Source organism: Tripterygium wilfordii, chromosome 21, assembly GCF_013401445.1.
Source record: "Tripterygium wilfordii isolate XIE 37 chromosome 21, ASM1340144v1, whole genome shotgun sequence".
NCBI classification, from domain to species: Eukaryota; Viridiplantae; Streptophyta; class Magnoliopsida; order Celastrales; family Celastraceae; genus Tripterygium; species Tripterygium wilfordii.
The window spans coordinates 7,735,147-7,762,520 of record NC_052252.1 but is presented as its reverse complement, the minus strand read 5'-3'; the positions used below and the strand labels follow the sequence as shown (position 1 = coordinate 7,762,520).

At 36.8% G+C, this 27,374-nt stretch overlaps 2 protein-coding genes and 1 pseudogene across 3 annotated transcripts; 2 read left to right on the top strand and 1 right to left on the bottom strand.

Annotated features, from left to right (window-relative positions):
- The first annotated feature begins 60 nt into the window (after window positions 1-60).
- Window positions 61-5,825, top strand: LOC119989500 (annotated as a pseudogene).
- Window positions 5,826-8,248: 2,423 nt separating this feature from the next.
- On the top strand, window positions 8,249-23,526 carry LOC119988873 (protein NAP1-like). 2 transcript variants are annotated; one of them, XM_038834101.1, is made up of 24 exons: window positions 8,249-8,560; window positions 9,488-9,934; window positions 10,035-10,109; window positions 10,603-10,683; window positions 10,982-11,062; window positions 11,249-11,331; window positions 12,676-12,760; window positions 13,152-13,277; window positions 13,439-13,546; window positions 13,843-13,887; window positions 13,968-14,110; window positions 14,251-14,383; window positions 15,045-15,155; window positions 15,280-15,358; window positions 16,582-16,775; window positions 18,265-18,410; window positions 18,743-18,824; window positions 19,074-19,184; window positions 19,524-19,649; window positions 19,738-19,877; window positions 19,953-20,049; window positions 20,401-21,392; window positions 21,971-22,183; window positions 22,831-23,526. In XM_038834101.1, the coding sequence occupies exons 2-24, from the start codon at window positions 9,524-9,526 to the stop codon at window positions 23,327-23,329; spliced, it is 4,161 nt and encodes a 1,386-aa protein (XP_038690029.1). In that variant the 5' UTR covers window positions 8,249-8,560; window positions 9,488-9,523; the 3' UTR covers window positions 23,330-23,526. The 2 variants fall into 2 exon arrangements, with proteins under 2 accessions (XP_038690029.1, XP_038690030.1); XM_038834102.1 differs by lacking the exons at window positions 8,249-8,560; window positions 9,488-9,934; window positions 10,035-10,109 and having other exon boundaries at window positions 10,618-10,683; window positions 10,972-11,062.
- Window positions 23,527-23,653: 127 nt separating this feature from the next.
- On the bottom strand, window positions 23,654-26,897 carry LOC119988874 (glycine cleavage system H protein 2, mitochondrial-like). The gene is made up of 3 exons (XM_038834103.1): window positions 26,735-26,897; window positions 23,999-24,258; window positions 23,654-23,921 (listed from the first exon to the last, which is right to left on the bottom strand). The coding sequence occupies exons 1-3, from the start codon at window positions 26,811-26,813 to the stop codon at window positions 23,793-23,795; spliced, it is 468 nt and encodes a 155-aa protein (XP_038690031.1). The 5' UTR covers window positions 26,814-26,897; the 3' UTR covers window positions 23,654-23,792.
- Window positions 26,898-27,374: the final 477 nt, after the last annotated feature.

Sequence of the window (27,374 nt, the reverse complement as noted above, 5' to 3'; positions counted from 1 at the left end):
ATTTTCAGTAACTAATGGGCCTCATGCCCTCAACGAACCAGTGGCCCAGTCCAGTGAGCTGTTGAGGCTTGAGACTTCAAATGGACAGTGTTAACTGGAAACGGAGGAGGAGAAACCGAGACTGGGTACCGAACTCGGAACTTGAAACCGTCGAAGGAAACCGATTCTGAAGAGATCGGTGTGGAACTTAAGTTGGATATCAGTTGCCCGGAATGTTGGTAGCTCCGAAGAAAGTAAGTACTTTTCTGGCATCTCTTAGCTCGTATTAAAGTTTGGAATCACTGCTATAATAAATTGGGTATGCCGTTTTATATGGTTTGGATCGAACCAATGGAGTAAATATGTACTGAGTTTTGTTGGAGTGCTTATGGTTGTTAATCATTGTCAATGGTTTCAGATCAAGATCAAATTTTTAGGAGGCATAGGTCCTAGGTGCGGGAAATAACTTTTCTTCTTCATGTTGGCCTGGCCAAAAGTCCATAACAGTTTATTTGGGTTAGTTTCCACTCCACGTTAAAGTTCTTCAACCTAGAGATCAATCCAAACAGGAAGGAGAGCTTTGAAATGGCTGGTATGTTACCTTTCTACTCAATTTAGTTACTAACCATTTTGTTTCTGTTTTAGACTGTTTATATGTTCATGAAATATGTTTTGGAATTTTGAATGTAATTTTGGTTGTTTAAAGGGCAAAAGGGAGGAAAAAGCCTAACAGAGAGAGGCAGGGCTTGTGTGGTGGTGTTGGGGGATATTGGCCGCAGCCCTCGCATGCAATATCATGCGCTTTCTCTTGCCCGACAGGTTGTTTCTATAATTCTCGTTTATATTGTAGTCTTTTCTTTCTTGATAATTCTTAATTGCAGGTTGTAGGCTCGTAGCTATTGCAAAACTAAGGAAAAAAAAAAAAAAAAAACCTATCTTTGTTTGTCTGTAATACTCTCTCCTCTGTGATTAAAAATTTTTTCAGGGCTGTAGCCCTGTAGCTAATGCGCAAGAGGGAAAAAAAAAAGATAACATAACCTTGTTTATATTTCAATCTCTCATTATCTTCGTTATTGGTTATTTTGTACATTTTATTACATGGAGTTCTCCAGTTTCACATCTTAATTTTTCTAAATGAAATATCTGTTTTCACAGTAAATGCAGCAATCGGAGATCTAGGTTGATATATTTTTTGGAAAAAAAAAAAATTGTTACTCGTGCAAGCTGAATGTTTTTTAGTTGGATGATATCATTTGGACATGTTCTAACTGCTTTTGCTTTGTCATGCTGTTGTAAGGGAAGATAGAAAACTTTTCTATACATGTATAAATATATTGTGATATATACATGTTATAATTTCATATACACATTACAGGTTGTACATTACTTTATTGCTATAAGCATTAATGCAACTTTTTCTTGTTTGAGATCATTTTTTATTGTCTACTATAATTTGAAGTCAATTTTCGGACTTTAGAAGAACACTGATGGGGGGTAAAAAGATATGTAGAAACTTTCTTGTTGGCGTTTGTGCTTATATCAAGGAAAACTCTATTTCTGAGTATCTGGTTTAGATTCCGTAAAACTATGATCATAGGAAGGCAATTTATCTTATGGTGGGGTTGGTTGATCAGTATGCTCTCTATTACATTTTCAGGCATCTCTGGTGGTGGACATTGTTGCCTATGGAGGTATTTGTTCCATCTAATTAGCAGATAGATATTTTTAGCCAGTTAGCCGCAATTTCGATGGTTCAACTCTTAATGGTAGTCTTATTAGCTTACCGTGATAAAATTCTTATAATTTTTAGAATGCAACAGGTTCTGAGCCACATAAGGCAGTGCTGGAGCATCAATCCATTCACATCCACCAAATGGTATATCATCATCTACGAAAATTTTCGCTGAGAGTATTTTAGTACTATCACTATCACTTTGATTTACGATCTTTTTTCTTCTTACATTTGGAATTTACAGATACAATGGCCAAGAATTCTACAATCCTTACCAAAGATGCTTTATCCCTTGATGCTTTTCCTCAAACCATTGTTTCAATTTCTGATGCTTCTTTGGTTTGTCTGTATTAAAATACCAGCTCCAGATGTTTTTCTAGTTCAGGTAAGGCTGCATACTTTGCCTTGGAGAGCCAGGAGTTGTCGATTAAAAATTTATGAGTCACATATTCTCGACAAATTTTCATTGATCTTGCATTTTTGGCACCTCATATGCATCAATTTGTTTTTTCTAATGGAAATTTATGCTGATTCTCATGCTATATTCTCAATTCAAATTTTGGCGAGCCAAGATCCTACTGGCTTGATTCTCATGCATATTAATACCTCGTATATTCTTCACATCTGATTGATGCTTTTTTGATTCCAAAGAATCCACCATCTATTCCAACTTTGGTGGCTGTTAAATGGGCGAGCTGGTTACGGAATTCCAGATTCATTGTGGACTGGCATAATTTCGGATATACTTTACTGGCTCTCTCGCTTGGAAGAAGTAGTCGATTTGTGGCGTTATATCGTTGGTACTGGCATCATCTAAACTTTTCTCTGATGGAAGCCTATGGTTACTTTTCACCTAATATTGAGTTTTTCAAACTTTCTCAGGTTTGAGAGTCATTATGGTAAGATGGCAAATGGTGCTTTATGCGTAACAAGAGCAATGCAACATGAATTGGCCCAAAACTGGGGAATTAAGTACGATTTTCGCTTCACCATTGAATAGGACTATTTTGGTTTCTGAAAACGGATTACCAAATGTTGTAGGAAGGTTAATGGGTGGTCTTCTCTCTGTCAAATTAACAGCGCCATAGTTCTATACGATCAGCCTCCTGAGTTTTTCCATCCTGCTTCACATGAAGAAAAGCATAAGGTAACCAATATTGTTGTCTCAATTTTCTTAGTTCTAATACTTGAAATTGGACAATAATAGTAAAACGAGGCTCAATTTGTAGCTGTTTTGCAGATTAGATAAACATCTCAGTCAGCCTCATGATGTTCATGATTGTGTTAGCAATGGTAATACTGGTAATTAGCTAGATTTGCCAGTTCTTTTTGGTTACAATTCAGTATGATCATTCTGATGGTAAATTGTGCATTCCCCCACCACCCCACCTCTCGACCTGTCTCCCCGGCAGGAACTATCAGATTGGATAGCCATCTTTTAAGTGAAACTTTGATTACCACCCAACTTGGTGCTGATGTTTTCTTAAAGACAAATAGGCCAGCGCTTATTGTTAGCAGCACAAGCTGGTGAGTTCTTTTGTTTATTGATTTGCTTTTCTTGTAAGTAATGAATGATTATGCTATTAACTTGTTTTTGAATCTTTCTTCTTCTTCTTCCTTTTCGTTTTGTGCTTTTGTGTTTTTTTTCTTCCACCATGTGAAACTCTTGGGTGGTATTTCCTCTCTCTGTTGATCTGTTGCCCCATTTATCATCACATCAAATTTATTAAGGGATAGGAATATGCTACTTACTGTGCTTAACATATAGTGGTATATATATGTTCATAAATATATGTTCTTATATATTCTTTTTTCATTCAAAAAATTTACGTAAGGGAATAAATAGGAATATCTTCAATCTTTTTTATTTCGTACATTGGAATGCAAGTTGATTTGTGCTTTGTCTCGTGTGATTTAGGTCACCCTTAGTACTAGCAAGTTCTTTTGGAACTGATAGAAACCTACTATATCGTTTAGCTCTGGTTCACTTCAACAGAAACTAAAAATGGTGTCTTTTTTGCACTCGGAAACTTAGTACAAATTGAATTCAGAGTCAGGTTCTAGTTCCTTCGTCAAGTGTGTCTTGGTGCCTAAAATTCAGTTGACTTAAGTTTACTTCTCTTTTTGAAGTTTGGGAGCTTGCAATAATCCAGGTTAATTAAACAAAGAACAAAAATGGAAGGAAACATTTCATTTGGTCTGTTCTTCATTTCTTTTACAACAAACTACTGTCAGTAATGCTTGTGTTACTGCCTAATGATTTCAGTCCGACATTAGTGGTTTCTTCAAATATCAGTGACTCAATAAATAAATGATTAGTGAAGAAGACTGATATGAAAGAATGACAGTGTGTTTCCAGGACTCCTGATGAAGATTTTAGCATTTTACTGGAGGCAGCAGTCATGTATGATAGACGTGTTGCTGCAATCTTGAATGAAAAGGATTCTACTGAGAAGGAATTACTTTGGAAGGAAATGCACGATGGGAGGCATTATTTGTATCCTAGACTGTTATTTGTTATTACAGGTGATAACTTTGTTTCATCCATTATAAAATCAGCTTCTTTGTAATTTGTCAATGGATGTATATATCCATTCCATGTTAATACCATTTAAATGGTGATACCTTCAGGTAAAGGACCAGAAAAAGAAAAGTATGAAGAAAAAATAAGACGTTTAAACCTCAAACGTGTGGCATTCCGTACCATGTAGTTATCAGCTGAGGATTATCCGCTGCTTCTAGGTAGATCATAGCTGAACTGCTTTTCATTTTCATATTTTTCCTGACAAGTGGTAATTTCAAAACCCGCTGTACATCAACAGGATCTGCGGACCTTGGTGTGTGCTTGCATACTTCTTCATCAGGGTTGGACCTCCCCATGAAGGTGCTGCCTTGAACTTATCTTATACAATGGATAGCTAAGTGATAGGATGAACAATATTTCACATCTTACAAACTGTTCTGATTTTAATTCGGTTAAAATTTTTGGAATTCAGGTTGTCGACATGTTTGGCTGTGGACTGTCTGTTTGTGCTGTTTCCTACTCTTGGTAAGCCAATGTCATGTTTATTCAACATGTGATGTGATGCTTTGTCCTATTCATTGCTTTGTAATGCTCTTGTTGTAATTGTAATCTTCCTTTGAAGCATCGAGGAACTGGTGAAAATTGAGCAAAATGGCCTCCTCTTTTCATCATCTTCAGAGCTAGCTGATGATCTTATGGTGAGTTTCTTTACATTGTACACGTCTTGTCGTCTTTTAATTTGATATATTTTCATTCTCACTAAAGAACATATGTTTTCATACTTAAGTTTACATGCTGTGTTAATATTATATCACCATCAGCAGTATGCATCCATATAGTAAATGCACTTGCCAAAACACAGAGGGAACCATATGTTTCTTCATCAAAGCTTAAGGTGTATTTGTAATTCTAAGATGAAATTAAGTTAAGAGTAAACCGATGCAGATGAATCAGTACATTGATATCGAATATAGTTGAGTTTGCTTACTACAATGGCCAATGCGTATCCTCCACAGATGTTGTTCAAGGGTTTTCCAGATGAATGCGATTCGTTGAAATTGCTGAGAAATGGTGCACTAGAAATGGTTTCTTCTAGATGGGATACTGAGTGGGAAGAGCATGCCAAGCCATTAATATCAGAGGCAAGTTCGTTTTTTTCCTTATAACTCAGTTGCATTAATGATATCCTTGAGATATTGATATTCGCAGCCTTACAACCCAAGTCATTACTGATAATGCATGTTATATATAATCTATTGTTATACATCTTACCAAATGATAACTTCTTATACAGTGTATATATTTCTTTTATATTTTTCTCCGTGTTGATCAATCTGATCTAAAGGATTCAGACCTCTATTTGCAGGTGATTTCTCGGAATTTCAGTTGATCTCTGGTTTTGCCTTAAATTTGCATGTAGTAGTTAGGCCCTGGGAAACAACACCTGCTTTTTTCTTTTCTTTTTTAATTAAAGGGTGAGGTGACAATTGTTCAAGTTGGTTTTGTACTTTATGATTGCCTCTTTCATTCAAAATCAACCTCGATTTTAATAGGGAGTTTAAGAAGTTTTTTATGATTGTTTAAGATCCAGAGTAGGCTTTTGTTCTTGTTATTATCTACTACGTTAGACCCAATTGCATGCATTTATGGTGGAGGTTTGTTATGATGGTTATTAAGCCATTAACATGGACATATGCATTGGTTGTTATGAAGTGGAGGCATTTTCGATTTGAACCGAACGCATAGGGAGACCCAGCGATTTTGTATTGTGAGTTACACCCGATTGTGTGGGTTTATGGTGGAGGCCCGTTTTGACCGTTACTAGGCCATTAACGTGGATGTATGCATTGGGCTGTTAGTAGAGCCCCGTTGTGAGCATTACAGCCCATTACGTTGTAATTGCAAGTGAAGGTATATGTTGGGCCATTACAAACGTTACAACCTGTTGCGCAACAACCACGTAAGCCCATTTACTCCAGCCCACATATATATTCATTTTCTTCTAGCCATAAGACACATTCTCCATACAACGATTAGCTCTCTTTCTCTCTCTCAAGCATTCTCTCTAAAATACTATGAACAAAGATGGTTGGTGTCTTTGTGGGGTTTCAGGCTGACGATCCAAGTGTAGGTTCGAGTTAGCTATACGACCGAGTATAATTGTTGTATCTCATAGGAGTCAAGTCAAGAGAATTTTGTAGCATCGATTCTGAAGATAAGAAGAATTATAGAGGTCTCGAATCTCCTTGAAGAGAAGATACTTGTGCCTCAATTTGCTAGAGTTGTGTTCTTTCAATTGTAATTTCTTTGTTATTTCTACACTAACAAAATGTTTATTTACAGTAACATGTCATGGAAGGTTTAACTATATGATTAGGAAGTGGCCTTCTCTTGATGTTATCTTTCTTCATATCAACAAGAGATGGGGGGGCCTATCACAGATCCCCCCCCCCCCCCCCCCCCCCCCCCCCCCAAAGTTTAGCCAAAAGGGTAGATTAGTTACATCAATCAACTTAACTAAGACCATATTAGATAATTCCAAATACTATGTTTTCTTTAATGGTTAATGGTCTCTCTCGTCCAACAACTTCTTACAACATTCCATTCGTAGTAGTACGTTAATCTCAACAAACACTTTCAATATAATCCTTGTATTACTTACATTAAAGCACTAGCGACTCTATCATCTCAAACATAACATAACAACTACACTACTGCACTTAACCTTTCAGCTTCATGTTGCATATCATTAATACTAAACTAAATAATCTTATCTTCCTTAACAACTGTTTTAACTGCCCTGTTTTTAGGGTGGGTGTTGACTCCTTACTATATATTTTTTTAATCGAGAATGATACTATACAAATTTATCATTCTGACACCTTATAATATGAGTCTAAACTCGGACTGTTAGACCTCCACACTATGCTCATTATTAGTGTAATACACAACTGTATCATTCATCAGGCTTCTTCTCTATGATACTTACTCACTTACACTATTAGACAGTGGAAATGCAAATGATGGTGGCTTAATGTCGGAGCGAAGTATGTCTAGAACAAGAGAATTCTTGTAGTATACGCACAACTTGAAACTGCTGCCACCACCTGCATAAATATAAAATAAGGATTAAGGTCAAACATGCATCATCAAGCATGAAAAACGCTACTTATGCACCCCACTAATATTGAGAGGCTTCAATCAGGTACATCATGGGCCATTGTTTCTTCTGTATACTAGCCAGCAAGGTCATGTGCTTTAACATTTTCAACATTATCAGTATGGTTTCTTTTGATTAAAACTATGGTTTATGGGGACAGTCGAGTTGATTTGGGATGAGTTCTTCATCTGCTAATTAGGGATTCAAGATCAGTTCAATTCAACTTAGTTTGGAATCGAATTGGAGCAATATTACACATCTTCAATACATGTGGCATGTGAGATAATTTTGGTTATAAACACATATATAGGCCCCTTTAATATCCGACACTTTTTTTTGTGATGAGAAAACCCACCAAAAGCACAGTTCACTGAACTCTATCTCCAACATCTAACATGATAAGACATTGTAAATTGAGGTCTCAAGTTTTTTTCATTGGTTAAATGTCTTCTAATTAATTTTTTTTTTGATAACCTGAGAAATCTTTAATCCAATGACCACTTTGTGACCGTTGAGAAATATACATCCCATTAAAATCGAACTTTGAACGCACATATATTTAATTCAACCGATTTGTCAATCGAATCACCTTTCGTTGGTCATTTTAAATTTATATAAACAATGACATTTTAGTTAATGCACTAGTTTAAAATTACCTCAGTCTCTCCCCTTTTAAAGGGGTCCACTCTTGTGCATAAAGAGGACATCTGCGGTAATACAATGGTGAAGTGTAAGGGAACCAACGTAATGCGATGGTGATGGCTGCACCATACCGAAACTGACGGTAATTCTTGCACACATAAACTCAGTTCAGTTTAATCACCCTACAAATTAGGCTTTATTTGATTTTCTTTCTCGTTTTCACTTAAACCCAGTTTTTTTCCCGAGAAAATCAAATTCCCAAACATGGGTGGAAACTACTAACTAGTCGTCGACGCAAACCGACGTGGTTGTGTTTAAACTTTAAAGAACCTTTCACTGTCTGTTGAACCAAATAGTAAAATTTTATACTCTCAAAGTGCTCAAAAAACTGAAAAAGTTTCAGTTTCTATCTGCCAGTTTGAATTAAACCAACAACTCTCCTTGCCTGCTTCGTTTAGATCTGAAGTTGATGCTCGTAATCGATTATGTAGCTGCATTGCTACTCAACTGCGAAGCTCTACATGTACGGTACTCTCTGTCTCTCGATTTCTCGGATTTTAAGTTAGTTCTATTTGGAGAGAGACAAATGAGTTCAAGTATTTGTTACACATCGAATTTGACTGACTTGAACTTAGTCTCTATCAATGTATTCAGAGCATGAAAGTGTGCGTGGCATTAGATTCCAGAACTATTTGGTTTCTCTTGCTGCTTGTATTTTATCTATCTCATTTTTGGAGCAAGCAAATACCGACGTTTTTGTTGAATTTTGTCCTCTCAGTTACTACTCTCTTTGGTGCCCACGCTTGAACGTGGATTTATGAAGAGTTACTAATTTCAGTTAAATTTGGGTATTTTGGTAGCTAGATTGTTGTGCTTATTTAAGCCATAATTTTCTGTGTTAAACTCTATTGAAGATGTGGTTAATGTTATCTTGATGTATGTCAAGAAAAGTAAACAAATCTTGTGCACAAGCCGCTTGCTGTGGGTGGAGTCGAGGACACGCAGGATGTACGCAAACCTTATTCCCATATAATATGTGGAGAGGCTAGATCCAGGAATTGAACTTGTGAAGCTGCAATTCTACCACTGGGCACATGTTCGCCGGTATCTTGATATTTGTGTATTTTGGAATTGGAAATTATTAGAAGTTAGCTAAAGATGCTATTACGGCTGCATTTTATTCTGAATGTTATTGAGCGAAATATCTGAAATCTTAAGATTCTGTGCTGTTTAATTAGTAAGAGCTAAAATTTTAAGTTCTAACCATGCTTTAGCATCAGACTTAGTTGAGTTATTTTCTTTCTTCATTTCTTAGTGAATGCATAAATGAAGCAATTGCCCTTTTGTTAGTGAATACATAGAGCATTTAGTGGCTATGTTTTTATGCTGAATGCATAGGATTGTGTTGTAGAAAAATTTAGAGATTGACTTGGATTTTTTTTTATTGTAGCTTCATCTGCAGAGTTTTTGAGCAGTTTTAGAAAGTATGGCAAAATCACGGCACCACTTTTCGAGCCAGGATGCTCCAATGTCACCCACTTCTGTGAGATCCAAGGAATGGGAGGGTCCATCACGATGGACTGAGTACTTGTGTGCTGATATAACTTCCCCGGTGACATCTAGGAATGCCAGGAATACTGTTTCCGATGGACAGGCCCAGTCAGGTGGGTCCCTTAAGGGTTTGAACATGCAGTGGGTAGTTCAACTCACTGGTGTCGCGGGAGGCCTGATGGCGAAAATGTATAGACTCAATCAAATTTTAGACTACCCAGATCCAGTTGGTCATGTATTTTCAGAAGCATTTTGGAAAGCTGGTGTTTTCCCTAATCATCCGAGGATTTGCTTATTGCTCTCAAAAAAGTTTCCGGAGCATTTTAGCAAATTGCAACTTGAACGTGTAAGAATCATTAATTTTTGTTAATTGAAAGTTGATGTTTTCATCTTTGCCACTGAATATGGTGTAGGTGAGCAATATTGTTTGGTAAACAATGACACAGGTAGATAAAGCTGCCTTGGATTCGCTGCATGATAGTGCCGAGGTACATTTGCAGAACTTGGAACCATGGGTTCAGGTACAATTTTATTTTATGTTCCTGCTAATTGTTGCAAGGAGGCCTTTCTAATAGCAAATATACGTTAAATGGAAAGTTTGACGACAATAGCATGAAGGAAAAAAATTCCCTTATAGAATTTCCATATTCTCCCTACTTTTTCCACATCAAGTGGGTTTCATGGGTTATACGTCTTTCCATCTTGTTGGATCATCATCCTACTAGTTATGGGGTGCTCACATTTCGAGCACTACATATTCTATATTCTCTGAGTGTTTCAATCTATGTTTCTATCCACTCTATTCTTTTTTATGGATCTTGTGATGATAGAATAAAAAGTTTGATGATCCTATTTTGTCATCTTCACTGAAAAATGCTATGTGAAAAGTCAGATATTTTGTTGAAATTGGTTTAATTTATTGGAAGGAAAGAAAAATCACTCATATTCAAATATACTTTATCAATATTAATTTTTTCAATTTAGTTGTTAATAGATTTGTTTTGTGTGGATCAGCTGCTTCTTGACTTGATGGCGTTTCGTGAACAAGCTTTGCGACTTATTCTGGATCTCAGTAGTACAGTAATCACCTTGTTGGTGAGTGAAAATCAACTCTCTATACAGTGAAAGCTTTAGGATTGATGACATTGCAAGGACATCTCCCCTGATATTGATGTTCTGCTGATTGTGAGAAACCAGGAAAATGGCCTCAAAAGCCAAAAAGAGAAATCTTTCAAACTTTGGTTTGCTGACATTATCTGTATATATGGTGGTTGATATGTTTCAATACTTAGAAAGTGCTATTATTATTTTTGGTTATTATCAAGATGATTGGAAACATAATGTATGGGCTTTATTTGTGGATCCTCTGATAACTTGGTGCAGCTTTTTTCAGCCGCATCAGAACTCACTTATACTGCATGCTTTTATGGATCTCTTTTGCTCTTTTGCCCGAGTTAATTTCCTGTCTGAGAAGGTAAGTTAGCTGTCCTTGCTCTTTGTTCTCTACATTTCTTCTCTTTTTTTCCTTCTTCTCCTTTGTTCTTTCTTTTCTTTTGGATGGGAAAATATGGTGCAACAAGTTTTACATCAATCAGTTAAAACTTGGGTGCATTATATATTTGTATTTCTTTACTGTGATACATAGCATTTGTTTATACAGATACCACGGAAAATGATGCTACAAATGTATAACCTATTGCATGCTATGTCAAGAAATGACAGAGACTGTGATTTTTATAATCGGTATGAAATATCTTTTGTTATTGGAGGTAGCTGTTTTTAATTGTGCTAAATGACATATTGATATCATAAACTTGAAAGTTTTTTCATTTTCTAATACTGGCCTTACAGACATGTTACTATGGCTTCTTGCAGATGATATAAAGCTTGAATAGAAATAAGTCTATCGTTTCCAGCAATTTAATCCCAAGAAACTGGTGGTTTTGTTTATTTTTTATATATATATTAACGTGATGGGGAAATTAAAGGCAGCACCACATGACTAACATAATTTTCAGAAGGCTCGAGATCTGTTGTTGCTAAGTCAAAAATGTAGACACTTCAATAATTACTTATTGGTATTCTCTGTGCATGTGAATCCCATTACACCTAGTCTTCAACCTGCTCCTTTTGCACAAAATGTTTGTGTGCTGCAAGGATGCAGATTATTCTAGCGTATGTCCATCCTGGTATAAGGATTTCATGACATTGACATACATTTTCCTAATCCCCAAGTTTGCAAATGCAAATGAAAAAAATGATGCCTGTTGCTGTTCTTCCAAGAATCAGTGTTTCTAGTTCTCTTTGTTTATTATAATAACTATTAGTTATGAAAATAAAGCGCCTGTTAAATAATAAATTAAAATTCATGGACCAGTTGGCCATATCCAAAGATTGGGGACTTCTATAATACCCATCCAAAACCCTTAACGTTAGAAATACTTACTTAATTTGGTCCTCAAGCATAGCATTTGGTCCTGTCTACTTAAGTGAGCCATCTCTTTTGTTTCTATTTGTAGTACTGCTTATTACAGAATTAGGAAGAAAGATAGAATAGGAATAACTTGTTGAAAAATGATTTTCCTTACCTTCTATACATTAATCATTATAAACTTTTGCCATCTTGTCCTCTACGAAATGGATTTAGTAATTCTCCTCCAAAGTAAGGCTTCATAGTCGACTGATTTTTTCTGGTTGATAGGTGTATAAAATGTTGTAGTGGGCAACATAACCATATTTCAGTGCTAACCTCCCGATGTGGATGTTAGGAACTTAGGATGTCATATCTCACACCCAGCTTACAGGGTTCCTGCATTACTTCTGCTTTGCAGATAGACTATTTCTGTGATTTGAAATTGAAATACCTGGGTTACAGTGACATCACCGGGCATAGTTTCACTGCTTTTGATGCCAAGATGTCCTAGCTAGGTAGAATTGTCTTATGGAATGTAGGTTATTTTTGTTTTGCTAACTTGCTGAACTCTGATTTTGCTTTTGTTTACTTCAAAGGTTGACCATCATGTGATTGTCACTGGTTCCTAAATCCTAATAAATCGACTCTTGAAAACACATTTTTCTGAGTTTCAGGTTGGTTCAATTCATTGACTCTTATGATCCACCTCTGAAAGGATTACAAGAAGACCTAAATTTTGTGAGCCCACGTATTGGCGAGGTCATTGCTCACCTCAATTTTTTCATTATGAGATCATAGTTTTGAAGTTTGAACAATTGTCTCTCAAATTTTTTTGATGATTTTCATCTGAATGTCGTTTTCCAATCTTGTTTTGGTGTGATTCTTCTGTCCCAGCATGAAGTATTCAGTAAGATTTTGAAAGACTCTAGAGCAATATGGTTGATACAATGCCTATAACGAGTTGAACTCCCACACCCTATCCCTGCCCCATTGACCCATTGGTTACACCATTTACTTACCCCGAATAGGCCAGGTCATGCTGGGTAGCAAGGTCCCTTCCCAATTGTCATCCTAAAATCATTTTTGTCGGATGCATTCCCTGGAGCTGCTATATCACTTCATTATTAACATTTTCAATTTGTACTTTCAGGTTCTGGAGGCTGTAGGTCCTATTATTTTTTTATCCACAGATACAAGAAAGCTGAGAAATGAAGGGTTTTTAAGTCCATATCATCCTCGATACCCAGATATTCTCACGAATTCTGCTCACCCCATGGTACATATTGTTATGATGAATTTGATGTATATTTAAAATTCTTGATCTCAAAAGTTGCTAAATACTTCCGTCATGCTTTTGTCCCTATTTTTTAACTTCTTTTTAATTGAACGTTTATCATAATTACAAAGCATATATCACATCAAGTTTTCACTCTGCAGAGAGCTCAGGATCTAGCAAATGTTACTTCTTATAGAGAATGGGCGTTACTTGGGTATCTAGTTTGTCCTGACGAGCTGCTTCGTGTCACTAGCATTGATATTGCTCTGGTATGCCCCTCATGATTCTTGGTTTCATCAACCTTACAACTCGGGCAACAGGCAGTCAGGCATTCTATGTATTTTCCGGGGATTTTTAGTAATTGATATTTGATCTACCATGATTTATTGCTTTGGCACTTTTTTGTTCTCCATCATGTTTTCTGGCCTGCTCATCTTATCTTTTTGCTATGAGTGAAGTGCCTTGTTAATTTGTTCACTATTTGTTTTAGACATGATACTACTTCGTGATTTAATCATTTGAAGTACATTCCTATCTCAGTTTTGTCATGTTAAATGCTTTTCAGGTTGTACTGAAGGAAAATTTGGTTCTTACATTATTCAGGGATGAGGTGAGATTGAGATTTTGTTTTTGAACATTAAATTTCTTCATTTATACTGGATCACTTCTGTTAAAATATTGTATTTGCAGTATTTGTTTTTGCATGAGGACTATCAGCTATATGTTTTGCCACGGATATTACAATCAAAGAAGATAGCTAAATCTGGACGTACCAAGCAAAAGGAAGCAGATTTAGAGTACAGTGTGGCAAAGCAGGTTGAGAAAATGATAAGGTATGGCCAACAGTTGGCTAATACAATTCTCTTTCCCTTCGTAAAATATATTGCATTAACTTTGCTCTTCATTAAACCTATCTAGTACTGCTTTTTTTTTATATATTTTGTTATGACTTGTAAAGTGGTTGATTTTGCAGTGAAGTGCATGAGCAAGCACTATTATCCTGTGATGCTACACACAGAGAAAGAAGAATACTATTAAAGCAAGAAATTGGAAGAATGGTACTCTTTTTTACTGATCAGCCAAGTCTATTGGCTCCGAACATTCAGGTGATTTGTTCATTTGAATTATATTTGACATTGACACATTCATTAATTGAAATAATATTGCTTAGCTGAACTTGCTATATTTCCCTTAAGTTTATGCTCAACTACCTAATGTTTAATTCCAAGCCGTCACAGGGGTCTAAACGGGCAGTATTCTTGTTTATTTATACTGCCATTCAATTTAATAAAATAGGAGCCCTGTTGTCCTTTTCAAACTGGATACATACACGACTACTTGAGAAGATATTGCAGGTTCAAGGTGCATCAAATTTATCATGTTCAGTGCTAGAAATTATGAGAAGCCCAGAAATCTCCTAAGAAGCATGCTCGGTTGTTGGGGAGAACTTTCCTCGTAAATAAGATTTGCATACCACTGGGAAATGGATTTCATAAGATGAAAGAAATTTCACACATATCTTGTTTCTAGTTCTTTCTCGTTGCATGCTAATTTAAAAATACTCTTTCAGTAAAAGTGGTATGATTGTGTAATTCCTTATTTAAGAGTAGTAGAAAAATAAGAGAGTGAAAGGCTAGATGGACAGATCTCACATTTTTTCAACGCTTTTCAATACTTATAGAAAGCAGACTTCATGTTTGCCTCATAAATGCATCGAATGATGATCCTCATAACAAATATTTCTTTAATGATTTTGTGCTCCTGCAGATGATATTTTCTGCCTTGGCTTTGGCTCAATCTGAAGTCATTTGGTATTTCCAACATATAGGGATTACCTCGTCAAAATCTAAAACTACTCGCATGATACCAGTTGACATTGTAAGTCAAGTTTTTTAACCATGTATCTATTAATTCTCTTACCATTAGGCTGCTGCTCTCATTGGGTATGTTGTGACCCTGTTATTAAGTTGCTTAACTGAAGATTGCTTTTGTTTTTGAGCAGGATCCAAATGATCCGACTATTGGGTTTTTGTTAGATGGCATGGACCGTCTATGCTGTCTCGTGCGCAAGTATATTGCAGGTTAGATTAAAACTGATTCAGATAATATTTTATCTCCACAATGTTGTAGAGAAACAATGTTTAAGTTGCATACAAATTGAATTTTCATAAATTTTTTCTTTCAAGATCATTGGTAATATAATATTATAAATAGAAATATCAGTGTTGATATGGTGGCTATGTTGAGGGTACTTAACCTGAAAAGTTGCAGTACTTCATTAATGCATAATGTCTTCAATGCTATACAATTATGATGTGTGGCCAACAACCCTTGATAATAGGAATCTCCTTATATTTCTCTTTGAACAGCATATCAGTCATTTTGTTAAAATGGCAACCAAAAAATTAATAAAAGCAATGTGGCAGAGCAGATTAAGCTTTGGTGACTGTTGTGAGGTTTGGAAATGAAGTAATGGTGTCAAAGAATTTTTCCATTTAGCTAGTTACCAATTGAAAAAGCTCCCTGGAATATCCAGAGCTTGCAAAATGTAACACTGTGGTTTCAGTATCTGCTAATCTGTTACTTATGCTTACTTCAACTACTACAGTGTCATGACCACTACAATGACTTAAATAACGATGTCAACTTAGAATTTACTCAACATCTGTTCTTTACTATTTGATTTTTCGCATGATTTCAGTCCGAGGGTGATTCTTATTTCTCAAAGTTTGTGTCTTGCTTGTGTATGAGAATAACTGTCAACTGCCATTATTTTGTTTTAAGAAGACATGTTAATCACTATGCATTAGTTTCTATTTGGATGATGGTCTAAAGTGGAACAGGATTCCTAGACTGAGGCATGTGTTCACTTTGGCCTGGGGTACCACCTTCTAGTAGGAGGCCCTGGTTCCAAACCCATAGCAAAAGCTCTCATGATTTACCTGATTCTTGGGGTGAGGTACCATCGCTCCATGATGGGCCTGGGACCCTGATTTCCCTTCTTATTACACAAACATATACTCCCTCCGTCCCAATTTGTTTGTCATCCTTTGAAAATCCAACTTTTTAAGGAGACGTGATTTAATGCAATTCAACTACACAAAATAACCATGTTACTTCTTAATACAAAAACACACAGAATCTTGGACTTGATTCAACAGGAGCACTTTGCCTATAATTGACCCCACTGCATATTTATGTTAATTATAAGTTGATAACAAGGATTGTTGCGTGGCTTCTTAGTGCAGTGATAGCTTTTTCAAATGTATTTACTTGGTTTGGTGATTTTCCTATTTAAATGCAGCAATTCGAGGTTATGCTCTGTCGTATCTTTCTTCATGTGCTGGTCGAATACGTTTTTTGCTGGGAACTCCAGGAATGGTGGCTCTTGATCTTGATGCAACCTTGAAAGGACTTTTTCAGCGAATTGTTCAGCACCTTGAAAACATTCCGAAACCACAGGGTGAAAATATTTCAGCCATTTCATGTGATCTATCTGTAAGAAATCTGTGCAAACTATGTTATTCCATATTTATTTCGTTTTTAGAAGTTGATTTTTCTGTAGTTTAACTGACAAAACTATTCTTTCGTATAACCATTTCACAGTTAAGTATTAATTGAAGAGGTTCACACTATGATCTGTTGTTTGAATATTAAGATATAATTATAATCTCTAGTAGTTCCTGGAGTAATGATAACTCATCTAAAACATTATTAATCCTAAAAGTTTTAGCTGATGACCTGCCCAACACATAAAATATTTGGTTTCTGATTAGGAAGTTTTAAGTTTTGAACTCAGGATCTGACGCTAGATTCTTGGGTGGTTCTTTTCAGCTTTATTATTAAACATGTGCATGTCCTATTTGTATATATCAATATATGTAAGTCTGTATATGCATATTTTTTCCAAACCCCTTCATTTGTCTGTACGGTATTCCAATTGATGCAAATCATACAAACTTTTCAAGGCTTCATTAACACAGAACTGGCCAAGTAATGTTAGCGTTTGAAATCTAACCACAGGAGATTACATGGACAGCAGCGATTATTTTCTTCATATCATTCCTTTTCATTCTCTGAGACCATCTGGTCTTCTGCAAGTAGCATGATTACTTTAAAGACCTTTTGCACCAAGCCAGATGTTTCAGTGGTTAGGAATGAGTTTTTAGGGCATTACTCTCAGTGATCTATAATGAGAGGAAGGAAACAATGAAATTTCTGCTCTTGCCAATATGATGTAAATGGCTTAGGTAGAATTGAATGAGTGTGTGTCACTTCTGATCAGTGTTCAACTTGCTAACAATGCTGTCTTTATTTACTGCCTGCTTCTTCTGGTTCACTCTCTTCATGGTGTGTAGACTTCCTGAAATGATCTGAATTGTAACATGTGTATTTGTTCTAATATGGTTTTATTGATGAAGTAGAATTTGGCATAAGTTCAAATCCCCATCTTTCCTCTACATCTCATATCACCAACTTTTTTGTGATCCAAAGGGCATTAGCCTGGTAGGTTATACCATTGGTCTTTGTGCACATGAGTGCATAAGGTCGGATGTTCGAGCTACACCAAGCGCAACGATTCTAGAGGTTTACCCGCACGGGCTTTAGCCATGGTTTAAGCGTCTGTCGTCGTGGTGTGGGCTGTGGCAGTCAGACCCGGGTTTAGAACCGGCCCAGGGGTTCTGAAGGGGCCATTGAGTCGGGGGTTCCCTGGTATCAAAAATATGACTAATTGATTGATAGATTGCTTAATTGTTTTGTTGTAAAGTGGACATGAATTTATATGCTTAAAGATCTGCCTTTAATTTATATCCTTGTATCATTGATAAGTTGATTGATTGTTTTTATTGCATCTCATTCTACTGAATGCATCCTTTTCTATCCCATACCTAGTTAAGTAATGTCTCTCTTTTGATTGCTATTATCATAATTCTTATTTTACTAGTTAACAAGTTAATGGAACTAATAATCATTTTTCACTAATCAGCAATTTCGTAAGGATTGGCTATCAGTATTGATGATTGTCACATCTGCTCGTTCATCTATCAACATTAGACACTTGGAGAAAGCTACTGTGTCCACCGGTAAGGAAGGGTTGCTATCAGAGGGCAATGCTGCTTACAATTGGTCCAGGTACTCTTTGGTTTTGGGTGATAAGTTGATAACTGAAGTCTTTAGCATTTGCAGATTAAACTTCTCGTGGTCAGATAGTATTCTTATAATTCCAATATGATCAACTTATTGAATGATAAAAGAAGAAAAAGAACCTTATTGACTGATAGTTTCAATATACATTTTGTAATATTTTGGAAATATAGAAGAAAAAAAAAGAGTTGAAATTTTAATTGAAGTTCTTGGCATTGTGCTGGGCATCTTACATTTGGCATTAAGTTATGGCCATCTTGCATTTAATATCTTAGTTTGCAAAAATTGATCATTACATTCATGGATCTCTGTGTGTGCAGATGTGTTGATGAGTTGGAGTCCCAATTATCAAAGCATGGAAGTCTTAAAAAACTTTATTTCCACCACCAGCACCTCACAACTGTGAGTTCTCTCTTCTTTCAGTTTACTTATTAAATCAATTATTAGTCCAGTGGGCAAGACAAGATTTCCGTCTCTCTCTCTCTCTTTCTGTTGGTCTGGTGTCTCTGCCTTCTGGGATTGTTTTTTCTTTCTTTTTTTCTCCTTTTCTAGTGATTATTTAGTCTTTCTCCAGCTATAGTTGGTTTCATGTATGTTAAATACTGCTAAATTTCATATGTAACTGAGAACTGAGCATACATGTTAGTACAGGTGTTCAGGAACACGATGTTTGGACCAGAAGGACGTCCACAACATTGCTGTCCATGGCTAGGTGTCGCTAGCAGTTTCCCAGAGTGTGCTTCTCCAATTGTTCCAGAAGAGGTAATGTATGAGCAAAATAATGTCCACCGGCTTCCTAACAACTCCCACCAGTCCATCCTATGCTATTCTCCGTTTTCTCTCTTTTCTTCCACTCCTGAATATCTATGCTAGTCATATAACTTCCATGGGGCCTATATTTCTCATTACTCACTGCCTTCCAGAACTTAGGTTTGTCTTCGTATGCACTGGAAAGATTATGCCATTTACCACTGTCTTATCATCCCCACCACCACCCCACCCCTTCCTTCGCCGCCCTTTTTTTTTTTCCCCTTTTCCTTCTCTCACAGAAGTGAAAAACTGGCAAATTACAAATTTTTTTGGATATTTTTCTCCAAGCAGGTAACTAAAATTGGTCGAGATGCAGTGCTATATGTAGAATCTCTCATCGAATCAATCATGGGTGGATTGGAGGGTTTAATCAATATTCTTGATTCTGAAGGAGGATTTGGCGCTCTTGAGACTCAGGTTTGTTGCTTTAAAATTGTATTGTTATAAGTAGTTCGGGTATTTGAGATAATATCCATAATAAAACTCATCCCTTGAATAATTTCAGCTTTTCCCAGAGCAGGCAGCTTTTTATTTGAATAATGCATCACGAGTGTCAATTCCTTCAACGAAATCCCCAAAGGGAGGGGTTGGTTTTCCTTTGCCTGGCCATGAGAGTTACCCTGAAAATAATAGTTCTATCAAAATGTAAGATCCTTCAGAGTTCTTTTTGTCTTTTTCTCTCAGAATGTATCTCAAGTTAGGTATTTGTGTTGACGGCAGGTTAGAAGCTGCAATGCAAAGGTTGACCAACTTGTGCTCAGTTTTAAATGATATGGAACCTATATGTGTTCTTAATCATGTCTTTGTTCTTCGAGAGGTAAGGCATGCAAATCTTTCCCTCATCCAAGATCACATGATGGCAGGATTACAGATGTTTTTTGTTAGCTTCAGTATAATATTCTCACTGCACGTGAAAAGTAGGTAAGAAAGACGTAAAATTTGTATATACCACATTGGAGATCATAATGTAGTAATGGTCGACTTACTACATTAAGAACAAATTGTTGGAGCAATACCAAGAGTAATACTTTATTGGAGATCTTCACTTTGTCGTTTTAAACAGTTTGTATGTTGTCGTGCTTTGTTTGCATATATTCATGTGCCTGTTTATCATATCAGGTATCGAGTTTTTATATTTACAATGAGGAAAAACTGGTTTTATGTGCAGTACATGAGAGAATGCATCCTTGGTAACTTTAGGAGGAGATTGGTCACGGCTCTGAAAACTGAGCATGATCTTCAACGGCCTTCCATCCTGGAATCTCTGATTCGCAGACACATGAGCATAGTCCATCTGGCAGAGCAGCACATTAGCATGGACCTAACACAGGGTATTCGGGAGGTCCTACTCACAGAGGCCTTCACAGGACCAGTTTCTTCCTTGCAGTTGTTTGAGAAACCAGCCCACCAACTTTCTGGATCAGCCACTGAAGTTGTTTGCAACTGGTACATAGAAAACATAATCAAGGACGTATCAGGTGCTGGAATCATTTTTACGCCTATGCATAATTGCTTCAAAAGCACAAGGCCTGTCGGTGGATATTTTGCTGATTCAGTCACAGATTTCGGAGAATTGAAGGCTTTTGTTCGTATTTTTGGTGGTTATGGGGTTGATAGACTGGATAGGATGATGAGAGAACATACAGCTGCACTATTGAATTGCATTGACACATCGTTACGGTCTAACCGTGAGTTGCTAGAGGCAGTGGCTGGCAGCATGCATTCTGGTGACCATATAGAAAGAGAGGCATGTTTGAAGCAGATCACAGACTTGGAGACAGTAATTGGATTTTGCATTGAGGCAGGGCAAGCATTGTCTTTTGATCAGCTTCTAGCTGAAGCTTCTGGAGCGGTGCTTGAGGATGGTGCGCCCTTGATATATTCATTACTTGACAGTGTAACTAAGCATATTCCTGAGGAAATTCCGGGAAAAAAAGAAATCAGAAGAATAAGGAGGGTAGCAAACAGTGTTGGCAGGGTGGGTGATCATGATTCTGAGTGGGTGCGGTCGATCTTCGAAGAAACAGGGGGTGAAAATGATGGTTCTTGGAACTTGTTACCTTATTTCTTTGCCACGTTTATGGCTTCCAGTATTTGGAACACCACTGGCTTCAATGTCGACACAGGGGGCTTTAACAACAATGTACATTGCTTGGCAAGGTTGGTTTTCCTTTTCTATAAGGCATATGTTTGGAGCTCTTAGATACAATTAATGTTCACCAGAAAAGTACTGATTTGTTCTTTTACTTTAAGAAATTGTGATACGGGTAGGGTAAATTATTATGCATTTCCAATCGCGTGCAACAAGCAATATGGTTTGACTGCCAACTTTGATTACATAAAAGTACAGATTTTTCTTTTACTTTAAGAAATTGTGATAGGGGTAGGGTTAATTATTATGCATTTCCAATCGCATGCAACAAGCAATATGGTTTGACTGCCAACTTTGATTACATAAAAGTGCTGATTTGTTCTTTTACTTTAAGAAATTGTGATACGGGTAGGGTTAATTATTATGCATTTCCAATCGCATGCAACAAGCAATGAACATTTCTGTGGTCATACAGAAAAGGTTTACTTTTGGTAGCAGTGTCTTGTGCTGGTCATGGGCTAGTTTACTCTTCTGCTTGTTGATATTTTCAGTGATTGTTAACCTATCAAGCTTTATAAATTGCAATATCTCTGTTGGACCCCAATAAACAAAATTTTTTCATCAAGATTTAATTTATGTGTGGCAGGTGCATCAGTGCTGTGATTGCAGGAAGTGAATTTGTCAGATTGGAGCATGAGCATCAACGAAGAGTGTCTCTATCAAATGGCCATATTGATGAGAACTTGGATACCGAAATACCAAACCGAATATCGGCTGAAGCAGGTATAAAGTCAGCGATGCAGCTCTTCGTCAAATTCTCTGCAGGAATTATACTAGATTCTTGGGGTGAAGTAAACAGGTGAGTGAGTGATTGATAATAAACTCCTAATTTTTTTCATTTTTACTTTCTCAGCTTTTCTTTGAGAACTATTTGTCGTGGCCTTCAAACATGTCCAAAATTACCTAAGCATTCACTAATTCGTGGATGAGCTGCCCCTCAAGTATTGGGTTAGCACATTTGGTGCAGGTTATCGAATGCTTTTATGTTTGCTGCCCTTAACAGTGTTATGTGTGCTGCTACAAGTACTGAACAATAGTGTTTGGCTCATTGTCAAGTCATTTTTCTGTCTAATTATTTATATTTCTGTGCTTGTGCTCCTTTTGATCTCTATGTGCTGGCTGATTCTTGTATCAACATTTCCTTTCTTGTCAGTACTACACATCTTTATGGCATATTTATAAGAGATCTTTACTAGTAACTTTTTTTTTTTTAACTCTCATGTGATTATGATGCAAAAAGTTTTGAGTTTTGAACTACTTTTAGGGTGGCTACTTAAATCCAGAGCGCACGTTCCATTTGATATAGAGCAAACTAGAAATAGGTGCTCAACATTATCGTGTATTCTTTTGTGCTGTTGCTTATCTAAACAAGTATGACTGGAGATATTAGTCCTGTTGTTTCAGATGCTTTGCAAATTGCTGACGATCATTCACTGTTTCTGCCAGATCTCATCTTGTTGCGAAGTTGATATTCCTGAACCAACTCTGTGAGATTTCGCCATACCTTCCAAGAAGCTGTCTTGAATCTTATGTTCCTTATGCCATTCTCCGTTCAATATACAGCCAATACTATGGAAATTCTCCATCGATGCCACTGGCATTACTAAGCAACTCACCTCGCCATTCACCTGCTGCATCACTATCACATGCATCTCCAATAGTGAGGCAGCCTCGTGGTGACTCGACTCCTCAGCACAGTGCTAACAATTCCGGTTACTTCAAGGGTTCGTTATCTCATAGCCAGGAGCACCACTATGAAGCAGATAATGGAAGCACACGCAGCCTTGAGAACCAACGTCGGAATGTCCGACGATCTGGACCTCTAGATTACAGCTCAAGCCGTAGTAAAACTAAGTTTGTTGATGCTTCGACTTCAGGCAGCAGAGGACCCAGTCCACTACCGAGGTTTGCAGTGTCAAGATCTGGTCCTATATCATACAAATAGAAAGATGACGATGACCAGAAACAGGAACTGGTGGTAAATTATCTGCTGCTTGTCAATGGCCAGTTGTACATTAGCACAAAATGTTGACACAAGCTAGTAAATACAAATTTTGACATGATGAAAATCTATAATTTCACACCTTCCTCTTGCCTATGTGGGAGTATTACATGAGTGAATTTCAGCTTTTTGTGAAGAAATTCATCTCTTCAATTTACATAATTTTCACATGCATAACCTTATTACCAAAGAAAATTACTTAAGAGAACCCTTTGATCTTAAACAATTAATCGGATCGTAACCAGAAAGTCTTAAGAATCAAATCAATACTCTGAAGAGAAACTTTGCCAATTAATTAATCCCAAGAAAACAAAATCCAAAGACGTGTGGTAACACCAAAAGACATGTAAGAAACAAGCCCCTTCATGGGGGAGTGCTAAATTTCCAACACAGCTGTGTGCCCTACTCAGTGCTCTGCATCTTCTTCTTCACAGAACTTGGAGTACTGATCTGAGTCCTTAAGGTTCTTTAATTCACCAGCATCGCTAATTTCAACCTTTATAATCCAACCCTTCTCGTATGGGCTCGAGTTAACCTTCCATGGAAAAAAGCAAGACATTCTTTAGTTGACAGGCATCTCAAATATATAAAACAAAAGGATGGTGTATTCACCAAACCAGGGGAACTGTTGAGCTCTTCATTAACTTCAACTACTTTTCCTGAAACAGGAGAATTAATATCACTAGTGGCCTTGACACTTTCAACTGCACCAAAGTTGGTGTTCTGTGTTACAGCTGCCCCTACTTCTGGCAATTCAACGTACACAACATCGCCCAAATGATCTTGAGCGTGATCTGTTATACCAATGGTAGCAGAATTGCCACCGACCTTAACCCACTCATGTGAATCAGCATACTTCAGATCCTTCACAACTGCAGGTCCATTGGAAAAGCATAAGCAAAAATTTGATTAGAAGAGAATGGACTGTGCAAAGGCTAGTTTTAAGTACTATATCAGACACAAGAATACGATGTTTAACTGGTAAGCTATAAAGCATGGACACGGCAGAGATGGTGGAGTATCTGTGTCCGATACGTATCGGATACAGATACGTTGAGATACGTCATAAATACGTCTCAAATACGTATTTAATAAATCACAATTTTTTTTTAATTTTTAAAATTGCGATACGTATCCGGATACGTGATTGACACGTACCAGATACGTATTGGACATGCTGCGACATCGTTTTGCCCTAGGGTTTATAGGATATTTGTTTTTCTTAAGACTTAAAACAGTTAGACGACAAGCTTTCATCGTCTTTTACACTCTTCTCGTCTTCGACATCGACGAAAAACTACAACAGTCGACACAGATCATCGACGAAGACCAAACCACTACTGTCGACAGAGATCGACGACCAAAGAGAGACAGAAATCGATGACAAAGGTTGTTGTTCTTAACCAGGTTATGGGTCTCTGTAGCTCTGGCTTCTGCCAATCCATAATGGTTTTGTCGCTTGTTTCACTTTTCCATTTTTCTTCTCTGCATCGAGAGCAGAGACACAGAGAATATTCAAAGCAGGCAAAAAACTGAAAAACATTGAAAAAAGGGTTTTGCTAATGCCTTTGTTGCAGCTGCTATATAACTATGCCACCTGTTGTTATAGGTGATGATTCACCATTTTCTAAAAGCATTATTGTGTGTGTCTAACTCGTGTACTCCTACAGGACTATCTTATTGAAATGAAACATATTATATATATATATATAAAATTAGTTACGTGTCCCCAATGTATCCGTATCCTACTTTTTTGAAAAATCACGTATCCACGTATCCGTATCATGTCGTATCCGTGTCGCGTGTCCGTATCCGTGCTACATAGCTGGTAAGTTCCCATGACAGAGAGAAAGAGAGGAAGGGAGGGTGAGTGAGTGAGAGAAGAATTTAAACACTTTATGACTTCTAAATCCATTTCTCTAACGTAAGTTATATATTTTCATACCTCAAGAGTTTGATCAACCCAAAAGTCCATCACCTTCTCTCTGCTTTCAACACTTTCTATGATGGAAATTTTATTTACCAGACATGAATCGACATAGAAAGTATCACCCTATGAGATTGTATCTCCAATCCAAATAGTTCATTACCTCCAAAAGCAAATTTTCATCAACAATACTATTCACACTATAATGAGCACAATGAGTAAATGAAGGAAATCAGCTTCTTTGTCTCGAAAGACTCTTCACCGTTTTATCCTTCCATTAGCTTTATTCCTAGCATTTAGGCATTATGACATGAATGTGTTAGAATAATCAGTTAAAATCCACAGCATTGATTCTTTTCCCCTAATTGTTTCAATATAAATCTATGACCTCTATTATTCTTGTAGTGTCCATGTCCTGTTTTATCAATTCCATCCACGTAGTTTTAGGCTTTCCTCTTTCCATTTTAGTAGTCATCTACATCAATTTTCTCAACCTTTTGCATAGCAGCACCAACATCTCTACGTTGTTAATCAATTTTCCTTCCACATCTACTCTAGTCGAAATGTAAGCAAAACAAGCTGGGTTAGTCAGCTAAATCTTAACCTTACCGTTTGAACTTCTTCTTACTACTTGGGGTCAGCTATAATGGCACACGTCCACTTGGTTCTCTAACCACTTTTAACTGCATAGTATTATTGTCTTCCATTTATTTGTGCTCTCAGAAGAAAAAAGGAAAGCAAAAGGAAATTTCATCTCCACAGCGCCACCGTGTTATCACCACTGGTACCAACTAGATACCGCCTACTCCCTTTCCAGAACAATCTTGGCACCAACAACACAACCCATAAATAAAACCAATGATGCAATATCCTTTATAACAAAATCTATTCCCGATCTCGAAATAGTGGAAGCATAATTTCCATACAACACAAAAATATTCACTCGAAGCTCCTCAGCTATCCAATATTAACCAAAATAGGAAAATGAAAATAAATGCCCCGAAATCAATGACTGCCCCAGATCAATCACAATATTCTGTCAAAAAAAAAATCAAAGATCTGAACCACAATATCAACAGCGCCGCTAAGACGACCAAGCCATCGGCAGGCAAAGGGGAATATGTCGAGAGAATCAAAATAAAAATGCTCTGATCCTGATCGATTCAAGAGCCCTCCAAATCTTGCATCATGTAATAAACAAATACTAAACGAGAAAAACAAAAAGAACTCAACTTTAATATCAAATGTTTCTATAAAAACAACATGAGATCAGGCACCGTAACAAACACAGAACAGAAGACCGACCATATTCATGCACAGCGGCATACAATATACCCATCAAAATGAACTACCATGATCTGTGTGTACATATAAAATAATATCAGGAATGTATAAACGAAGAAAGCAAATGAATGATTCACCTGTAGCAAAACCTCTAGGAAAGACTGAGATCCTGAGGTGAGAAGCAGCCCTTGACGCCCACAACAACCTTGCAGCCATGTTGAGGAGATAGTGACTCCAATAAGCCTATTCACTCCTCTTTTCAATACACACCACAGTCACTTTTGCGAGTGTCACTGTCACCCGGGTTTGTATATTTGGTGGGTTGGTGGATGTTTGTTTGGTGTATTATGCAGCCTTTGATACTTACTCTATTGGCATAAATGAAGCCCAAATACTCCAAACAACAATCCACATCTCCAAACAACAAATATGGGGAAAAAAATTTATGAATAAAAAGAGTGGGATATGGTGGTGTGGGTCATTGTGTCAACAAACCCGCTGTGAAAAAAGTAGGTGAGTGTAACTATAATGCTAAAACAGATATTTGCAACTTGCAAGAGTGGTTATCTATTTTTGAAGACTCTTATCTTCTATCCACTTTCCAAAAGGTTTGGGCATTCCATTTTAAGAATTTTTAATGTAAATAAATAATATTTTAATGTTACGGAGATTTATTATAAAGATATTGTTGTTAAATAGAAATATTGTAAATTATCAAAAAGTGATGTTTAAGCGCGAAAAATAAAAATTCTACTTGAAGATTATGATGCGAGCGCC

Excerpts from the sequence above, each read along its gene's own strand:
- LOC119988873 (XM_038834101.1), top strand. The coding sequence starts at position 9,524 with ATGGCAAAATCACGGCACCACTTTTCGAGCCAGGATGCTCCAATGTCA. Across the intron at positions 11,063-11,248 it reads TTAATTTCCTGTCTGAGAAG|ATACCACGGAAAATGATGCT; the intron begins GTAAGTTAGCTG and ends TTGTTTATACAG. Across the intron at positions 19,650-19,737 it reads TTGGCGCTCTTGAGACTCAG|CTTTTCCCAGAGCAGGCAGC; the intron begins GTTTGTTGCTTT and ends GAATAATTTCAG.
- LOC119988874 (XM_038834103.1), bottom strand. The coding sequence starts at position 26,813 with ATGGCTGCAAGGTTGTTGTGGGCGTCAAGGGCTGCTTCTCACCTCAGG. Across the intron at positions 24,259-26,734 it reads TCCTAGAGGTTTTGCTACAG|TTGTGAAGGATCTGAAGTAT; the intron begins GTGAATCATTCA and ends ATGGACCTGCAG. Across the intron at positions 23,922-23,998 it reads TCAACAGTTCCCCTGGTTTG|GTTAACTCGAGCCCATACGA; the intron begins GTGAATACACCA and ends TTTCCATGGAAG.